The 9,420-nt window shown below is 42.7% G+C and overlaps 1 protein-coding gene across 1 annotated transcript; it reads left to right on the top strand.

The window, feature by feature from the left end:
• The first annotated feature begins 1,505 nt into the window (after nucleotides 1–1,505).
• On the top strand, nucleotides 1,506–8,960 carry sall4 (spalt-like transcription factor 4). The gene is made up of 4 exons (XM_037277838.1): nucleotides 1,506–1,924; nucleotides 3,596–6,016; nucleotides 6,087–6,382; nucleotides 6,813–8,960. The coding sequence occupies exons 1-4, from the start codon at nucleotides 1,858–1,860 to the stop codon at nucleotides 7,248–7,250; spliced, it is 3,222 nt and encodes a 1,073-aa protein (XP_037133733.1). The 5' UTR covers nucleotides 1,506–1,857; the 3' UTR covers nucleotides 7,251–8,960.
• The last annotated feature ends 460 nt before the right edge of the window (nucleotides 8,961–9,420 follow it).

Genomic DNA, 9,420 nt, shown 5'->3' with positions numbered 1-9,420 from the left:
GGACCCGGGGCTTGGAATGTCACTGGTATGCCAAAAATAAATTCCTGTCTGTCTGCATGGGAGAACGTAAAGGAAAATAATTACGTTTGACACTATTGTAAAGAACGAGTCATTTTTCGAAGGGCACTGATGAATCGAATATGCTGTGTGCTTTTTTTCTTTTAAACTCTTTGAGGGGTATAAGTCAAATGAATTCTATTCTTTAATATTCTATTGACTGTTTGTTATCTGGATAACACTGGAAGAACGAGATGTTTTTTTGAGGAACTAATATCAAGTTGTCGTCTTCTTTCCAGTACTGTGTGATCAATTTCTGGGAATGCTTCCCACCCCTCTTCCTTTGGAGGATGGTTGTCTATGCCCACAAGGTAAATGCTGATGAAATGCAGCATTTGTGTTTACTGTTTTTGCTGTATGTTGTTGGAATGATCATACTTTTTGGTTTGTAACTAACTCTGCCCAAATGTCAGAATTCTATCTGCTTATTGTGTTTTCAATGCTCTAATGCCCATCTAAAACCTAGAATGACACTCAATAGAGCACATCCTTCAAGGCCAAACTGTAAAGAGAAAAGAAAAATAGTGCATTTTCATATTTGCGTTTGAACAAACTGTTTAACTATGTCAACAAAGCCGTTATTAAAGTTACTTGAATAATTCTTGCAAATTGCTGTATTTCATGTTGTTCTATATTCAGAAGTAACACTTCATGAATAGGTTATACTCTTCCCAAGCAAAAAAATAAATAAAATACCCTGTGAAACTTCAGGTGTCATGAGAAAAACGTAGACAAAGAATCAAGGAAACAAAATATTTTTGGGTGGATCAAGATCGCAAGTAAAAGTAAAAAAATTATGTATTTTGGATTTTTTTTTTCTCTTATAGTACACAGGCATACAAAGTTCCCACATGGCACACATTAAGTGACAAAAAAACTACATGCTACTAGTTTATTTGGTAAACTAATAGAGTGCAGCCATGGTGAGCATTATGCTTTTGGCGTTGAAAATAATACATGAGTTTTCAGAGGCTATTTTTAAACTGAACAACTGGCAACAATTGGCGAATCACTGGTTTAAAGAAAGCTTTGTGGCCTGGGCCCATACTTTGCCATACTGCCTTCAAAGCATCTCTAGCTATCTATGAAATCAATTACTTTTCTATTCAGATGCATTACAAAGGCATGGGCAAAAAAATAATAATATACACTATATACAGTATATTAGTTATTTCTAAATAAATTTAAAAAAAAGTACAATTTGTCGACAAGGACCTGAATTAAAGTTACTCTTATTTATTAACTCACTGCTAAGTAAGAAAATTTGTGATCAAGATAATCTGTTATAAAATGAACTAGGGCTCGTGAATTAAACAAAATGTATATATTAAATGATCAATTATTTCCCATTGCCATTGCAGAGCAATGAAACATCCGAATCATAGTCATTGATAAATTCATTGCGTTGGGGGGGAAATGATTTGAGTTTTGTGGACTACTGTATTTGGATTTGACTTCCTTCGATGCAGAAGCTGGCCAATGAGCTGGGCGTCATTAAGCCGGCCTCCGTGCTGCGGGTCCGACCACTGGCAGGGCTCCTCCCGCCCCCTTCATCGATGAGGTAGTGGGCTTGCTCATTTGAATAATGTGCGACTACTTGGACCGGAGCCAATCAGCTGTCGGAGCACCACGATAACTCGCAATGCATTATTGATAATAATAATTACGTTGACATGCGCATTTGAGGAGGTAGGAGTGCGGTGGCGGTGAGGGGGGACATTTTTTTTAAAGGCCAAAAGAATTTGTAGAAAAAGAGGAGGATAATTGTGCGGAACTCTTTTTGGCCCAGATGGTTGCAGCATGTCGAGGCGCAAGCAAGCCAAACCGCAGCATATCAACTCGGACGAGCCTGGGTCCGCACAAAATGGTGAGTTTGATTTCGAATTAGTTGTTTTAAGAGTTCCGCTCGCGCACTTTGACCCATATGACGGTGCTGATTGGGAGTTTGGGACGGAGATCGAAACTCGACAATGGTTACTCAGGTGTGGGTCTAAATATGAAGTATCTTTAAATTCAACGTATCCTTAAGCCATGCAAACTTTGTTCATTCAAAATATCTGTTGATTTTATTTCTACTCTTTTATTTTATTTTTATTTTTTTATTATTATTCATGGAGTGGGTGGTGTTGAATGAACTCACCCGGACGTGTAACGAAACTTTTAACACTAACGACCCGGTCCGTTCGTAAAATAAGTCCCATTCTTTTCATACAATCTTCTGTGGTTAATTTTGCTGCCTCCTGAATCTTAAATCGAGTTTCAATTGAATGTATTTAATCGTACCCATTCAAATTAAAATTGCATTATTTAAAATTGATTTTCACATTGACTTGTAAACGTTGCAATTTTGAAACAAATGTAAACTAGTCCATTCAACAATACAAAAAAAGTATGAAATGGGACTCCGAGTAAGCTGACCCAAAGGCAATAAATCCCCCAGTTTAATGCATGACTGTTTCCTTTGGTACGTCTGTGGGGGGTGGGGGATGAAGCAGTGACCCTTTTGGTAGAGCCTGTTGGGTGGGAAGGGGGTGGGGGGCTCGACCCCCCCCCCCCCTTCTGCCCCCACCTCCAACAGAAGAGCGCTCACCCTTTTCTTTGAATGAAAAACTTGCAAAAGCTTCACTGTTAACTGGATTCATTCGTAGCGCGGTTTTAGTCAACCAAAATGTACAAAACGAACATTTGTTGGTGGATCATTTATAATTTGCCGCCTGCAGCAATGGGGGGTGGGAGCTAACACTATGATGTCTTTATGATAAGAGTCGTATTGTGCGCAAATGTTCGCAGTTTCCCCCTCGGATGAGTATTGTAATGCAACGTCTGTGTGTGTTTTTGTGTATGAGTGTGTACGTGTGTGTTGTGACACCGTTCCTGTATCTCCTGCTGTGCAATTATCAAGTCCAACAGTTTCTTTGGGCAAATGCAAACAGGTGGTCTGCCCCTTTTCTTCCATTCGCAAGGCATTAGCATTTACAATACACCCATGTTGTGAAATGGAGACAAATTCAAATGCACATTTTTGGGTGCTTGGACAATTCACACTGGTCTTGTTCATTTTTAGTGTGGTTACCTGAAAGTAGAAATGTGTGTGTGTGGGGGGGGGGGGGGGTTCTGACAGTGGTTTGACTCCATTCCTATTAACTGCTAGGTATTGTCATTGGTTCGCCGCATAATATATTTTAAATACCAATGCTTCCTTAGGCGCTTGCACAATGTTCAGATTCATGTTAAAAGTAGTTGGTTGCCCCCTGCTGGCCTTGTGGACAAAAGGTCAATTCAAAGTTGTTCAAGGGCTCTTAACAGAGGAAAATAGCCCAGATGGACCCAGGTTTTTCAATGTTGGATCAGTGTTACTGTGTTTAATCCGTTGTTCATGTACTTTTTGTAAATTGTGGCATAAAAATGTGAAAATACCAGATTTAAAGTTACAAATGAGTTCACTGGATTTGCATGTCACAATGTAAAAAAAAAAAAAGAAAACACTTGTTTACTGCCATATGTTCAGAAGACACCTATCCCTTCCAACCCCCACCAGGCATTCTACGAGATGATCCAGAGCAGCAGACGGACGGGGAAGTGAAAAAGTTCCGAATGGACCAGACTCGGATCTGCAACAAGTGCTGTGCCGAATTCTTCGATGAATTTGAATTTTTGGAACACGAAAAGAACTGTACCAAAACCCAGAAAGTACTCATTATGAGAGAGGGTGATTGCAGTGAGGTAACAGAGGAATATTTGCAAGGTTCTCCCGAAGACCCCGACAGTGACCATGACGATAGCCGGTCCAGCAGCCATTTCGGAGCTGGCGCCAACGCTAACCAACTGGAAAAAACTGAAGATGAGTCCAACGCGCACATGGAGGACCACGAAGATATGGCTGCCAGTCCCGAGACACACTTCCAACCTTCCCCTGAGATGCAGGATCCAAACAATTCTGAGGCCGTGACTACTGACTCTCAAATTTCCATCTCCCAGACTTCTTCAAATCCATCAGCTCTATCATCGCAGGACGCATTACAGGTCATCCCCATGATCTTGGAACAGTTGGTGTGCCTCCAGCAGCAGCAGCTACAGCAAATCCAGATCACAGAACAGATCCGAATCCAAGTGGCCATGATGACTCCGCAGGGTCTGCGCTCATCAGCCATGGACCCCCTGAAAGCCCTCGGCGCACATCTCTCCCAACAGCTGTCTGCTGCAGCGGCTTTGATAGGAAAAAGGACCGGCAGTCAGAACCTGTCAATGGAGGCGATCAAGCAAGGTAAACTCTCTCTTCCCGCCGGCATCCCGACCTCCGTACCTGCAGGACTGAGCGCAATGACCTCTAAGATGGACATTTTGAAGGGCATTCCTGAGCTGGCTAGCCGTTTACCAGCCCTTGTCACGGAGTCACCGGGTGTTGTCGGTTTCCCGGGCACCTTCGGTGCGATCCAAACAGGGATTGACTCGAAAAAAGCAAAGGGAAAGCTGCTGAATGTTCCAATCGAGTCAAAGAATGGAGACTTGTTATATAAGCACAAGTGCAAGTACTGTGGAAAGACCTTCGGCAATGACAGCGCTCTCCAGATTCACCTGCGTTCGCACACCGGAGAGAGGCCCTTCAAATGCAACATCTGCGGAAACCGCTTCACAACCAAAGGGAACCTCAAGGTGCATTTCCAAAGGCACAGGGACAAGTATCCCAACATCACCATGAACCCTCATCCAGTGCCCGAACACCTTGACAGCATTCCCACCAGCACCGGAATTCCCTTTGGTATGTCGGTCCCCATGGAAGAGTCCAATGAAATCAAGCCGATACTTGGTCATCCCGCTGCAGGGTTCCATTCTTCGTCACTCTCTGGATTCAAGACATTTGATGGCTTTGGAGGTGGTGACCCATTTTCCCAGAGACCCTCTCCATCAACAAGCGATGGCTCCCCGTCTGTTTCCTCAAATATCTTTGGCCAAGAGACCAGTATGGATCACACCCAGAAGGATGCCAAGGACCTCCTGGGAACACTGCATCACATGAATGGAAATGCCTTGTCTGGAGAGCAAAGTTCTGGCACCGCAAAGCTCCAGCAGATGGTGGACGGCTTGGAGAAGAAGACAAACGACCCCAACGAGTGTGTCATCTGTCACAGAATTCTCAGCTGCCAGAGCTCGCTGAAGATGCATTACCGCACACACACCGGGGAGAGGCCGTACAAATGCAAGATCTGCGGCCGTGCTTTCTCCACCAAAGGCAACCTAAAGGCCCATTACGGGGTGCACAGGGCCAACACTCCTCTTAAAATGCAGCACTCCTGTCCCATCTGCCAGAAGAAGTTCACCAACGCGGTGGTTCTGCAGCAGCACATTCGCATGCACATGGGCGGCCAAATTCCCAACACCCCAGTGGCGGAAACCCACTTTGAGGCCAACGACACAATCGAGTCCTCTCCACCGGAAGAAAAGTCTGCGGACCTCAATGGTTTTGCGGCAAACATGGAAACTCGAGAACCTGAGGTGAGCTCTCAGAAGCCACTTGACAATTCTGACTCTGTCCCATCTGCCGCTGAAGACCAGAAGCATCCTGGCCCCTCTGTGTTTTCCAGCCTTGATGTTTTGAAGAATCTCACCTCTGCTCTTGCACTAAAACGACAGGGTAGCACTCCATCTGAGAGCGAGGGGACACCCAAAGAATCGCCATCTGCTCCCAGAGAGCAGGAATATCAGAACGACCGCAGTCCAGGCGCTTCTGATTCTGCCATGTCATTTCCTTCCACCTCTCCCGTCAACAACACTAGTAGCCTCAAGTCTCCGGAATCTGCTACAGAAGAGTTTGCTCGTAATGGATACAAACCGGACCTTGAAGGGGCGAATCAAGACGGAAGTGAATCCAGTGGAGCCCTCGACCTCACGGCTTCGAGCAGCTTTACCCCAAAAGCTATCAAAGAGGAGCCTAGTGTGCCATTCACAAGTGGAGAATATGGTGAGTTCATCAAGCTAGCAAGCACTGTAATTGTTTTGATTTTGAGCTAATTGCCTTTTTGTATCAACAGCTGCCAGTAGTATGTCTTTCATGAGGATCCCGTCGAGTCTGGAGATGAAGATTCCTCAAGAGAGCCCATTGGGCACCCATGGTTTGTTTGCAGCTCAAATGCCCCCAGGAGCAGCAGTACCATCGGCCATCCCCACGGCACCGCGTCGGTCCTCCAAGCAGCATGTTTGTAACGTCTGCGGGAAGAACTTCTCGTCTGCCAGCGCCTTGCAGATTCATGAGCGCACGCACACTGGGGAGAAGCCTTTCGCCTGCAACGTCTGCGGCCGGGCATTCACCACTAAAGGAAATCTAAAGGTCCGTCTGCCTTAATGTTATATTTGTTTGAATATGAATTAAACAGTCAGAATTGATCATTTTTATCCATATCAGGCGACCATTTTGCCACTTGTTGTCTGAAAATGGCATCACAGTTGCTCAGGAACAATTGTGATGTCATTTTCAGTTGACAACACGTGGCAAAATGGCTGCCCCCTGAGATGGATAAAATGGGTGAATTCTGCTGATATTGATACTTACTATTATTATTATCATCACAATTATTATTATAAAGGAATTCTGGGGTTGACTTCCCATTTTTATAAACACTAAATTCATTATAATATTCACTGACCATAACGTTCTGTCAGCCATTGCAATACGTTTTAATTAGTTCTTTAATGGGTGTACACGATTATCAGATACTCACGTTCACTATAATTTACTTTTTTTTTTTCCTCCCCTTCAGGTACACATTGGTACTCACATGTGGAACAACTCCTCGAGACGTGGTCAGCGTCTATCCCTGGATAATCCCATGGCTCTTATGGCAATGAGCTCTGAGCCAAAGATGTTACCAGAAATGTTGCAAGCCCCCCAAGAACTTGCTGCTCCACCCATGAACTTTGACCCATCCATGTGGAACCAGTACACCACAACCTATAGCGGCGGTCTGACCATGAAGGCCAACGAGATCTCAGTCATCCAGGGAGGAGGCATCCCCCTCCCCGGGAGCCCTGCTGGCAGCGCCCCGCTGATTGGATCCACCGGAGGCCTCATGAAGATGGACGGGTCTCACTCTGGCTTGCCTGCTTCCATGGCTGAGATTGAGAAGAACAGCTCTGACAGTGTACCAAAATCCCAGTTTCCACATTTCATGGAGGAGGGGAAAATTGCAGTCAATTAATCACTTGAACTTTCAGCCTGAATGTCTTCTTGCAACTGAGGTACAATCGTGGAATGCAGCAAAGGTCTTTTCCCAGTAATCTGCTCACATCACTCATTCAATTGATTCTATAGAATTGCTTTTTAGTTGATTTAATGTAACTACTGTAGTTGTATTTTATGTGAATTATATACGGGTATTTTTTTTTGCTGTTTATTCAAACGTTTGAATGTACAACATTACTTGAAACTCTGCTTTAACTCCAGCTGTCTCCTTTAAAAAAAAAAAAAACTTTTTGAAGGATTTTGACTTCAAGGGTTTGACATTTAAGGTTTAATGTAAAAAAAAAAGCAGTCACACTATAACGATTAAAGGCTTTGTTGCTAAGTAAAATAAAACTTGGTAAAAACATATTTGACCCTTAAAAAAACTATTTTGGAACACATAACACCAGCTTAAAATTGTCACCCATTTTGGAAATCATTTTTTATCTGCAAAGATAAAATGATAGATAGCACTGAAGAATGTTTATCAATCAAATGATTCCTTTGAAGCCAGGATGGACCCAATCCGACAAAACACTTTTGAGCTTCTAGTGTGAACGACTTATTATCCACCCATTAAAACTGACGTGATTTCGGGACTAATATTTCAAAATGAAAACTGCAGTCTTGCCGTGAGAAATGTCAAGAAACAACGTAGTTGGACATTTCCGCTTTTAGCGCTTTGGCACAGTTAACCATCTCGACTACTTACAAATGACTACTTTCCTTCCTATTGCGTGCCATCAATTTCTGACATTGTATGTTTTTGTAATGTAGTTTTTCAAATTGAAGTGACATTTGGACAGGTTGCTCGAGTGTCCTCCCTGTTGCATATGTGTTAGTTTTCAATTTGAATGATGACTCATGGTTCTACTTGCCAAGTGCCTAACTTGAATCGTGTGTGTTGCTGTTGTCTTTCAATGCACCAGAGGGTTAATTCAAAGGCTTTGGTATCAATGATGATTTGTACATGTAGCATTGCTTGTGTATCAGATTTACATCCAGAACTCTCTCTGCTGCCTTTGTGTTTTCTTGTAAGGCGGTCATATTTAGTTGGCTGAGATCCAAATGCAGAATATTGTCCAGCCTGCACTTTATTTGAGGTTTATACGGTCACAGTTATTGTTGCATCTCAGTCTCACTGCGTAATGCTGTCTTAGCAGGACAAAGGGCAAAATTACAATTTTGTCTCAAGAGGTTTGCCAGTGCTCAGATTGAATGGTCTTCAAATTGTAGCATTTTAATTTATTTATAATACACAAGGCTTGAGTTTTGGGGGTGAGTTCTACCTCTTTTAGATTTTAGTTCGCCACACCGCCCTTTCTCAATGTTAACTGTACATTTCTCCCCCAATACATTCTTGAGTGCATATATTTTATTTTCTACTCTAAATCTGCTGTGTTGAACTCCAATGAATGTATCACAGGACACTTTACACAAGTCAGAATGCTCAGAGTTGGAAGGCCCCTGCTGTACATTCCTTAGTAATTATGCATTTGCCAAGTTGTGCCTTTTGCGTTCGCGAGCCTTGTCAAAAACTGCTTTTCGAAGATGTCTCTACAATTCAATGTTGAGCCAGTGTGGCCTGTTTACAAGTGGACATTGATTTGATGGTTTTTTTCACCAAATATTTCCTTCAACTATGTTTGCTGGTTTTGAAAAATAAAGTCCTCACTTTTTCACACAAGTTATTAATTCACCAATGTTTGAAGTCCCAGCAGTGGAGTTGAGTAGTGCTTTAACTAATATCTTAACACAGAAACTACAGCAGTTTTAAAGTGAACCTTTTTTTCACTTAAGTGGCAGTTAATGTTAAAGAAAGAAGATCCATGAGTTGCATCTTGGGGTGATTTTGCACGGTTATTTTATCATGCATGTTAAGAGTCTTAACAGTGTTTCCCAATCGAGCCAAGGCACATGGTTTGCATGAGGAAAAATCAGAAGGTACACCACCAAACAAACAATAAATTCACGGGTTTATTAGCCTCTTTAATGTTTATGTTCCTTTGGCCATCTTGTGAAAACCTCTTGCTCTACATCATTGGCACAGGTACATGAAAAAAACTTCTATTATTTGTAATAGGGCCAATATACTTCTGGGACCTGTGAATTAAATCAAACATTTTTTGAATGACAATTATATTTGA

Source organism: Syngnathus acus, chromosome 2 (genome assembly GCF_901709675.1).
Source record: "Syngnathus acus chromosome 2, fSynAcu1.2, whole genome shotgun sequence".
In the NCBI taxonomy this organism is placed as follows: domain Eukaryota; kingdom Metazoa; phylum Chordata; class Actinopteri; order Syngnathiformes; family Syngnathidae; genus Syngnathus; species Syngnathus acus.
The sequence above is the reverse complement of the archived record's forward strand: the minus strand, read 5'-3'. Positions and strand labels throughout refer to the sequence as shown.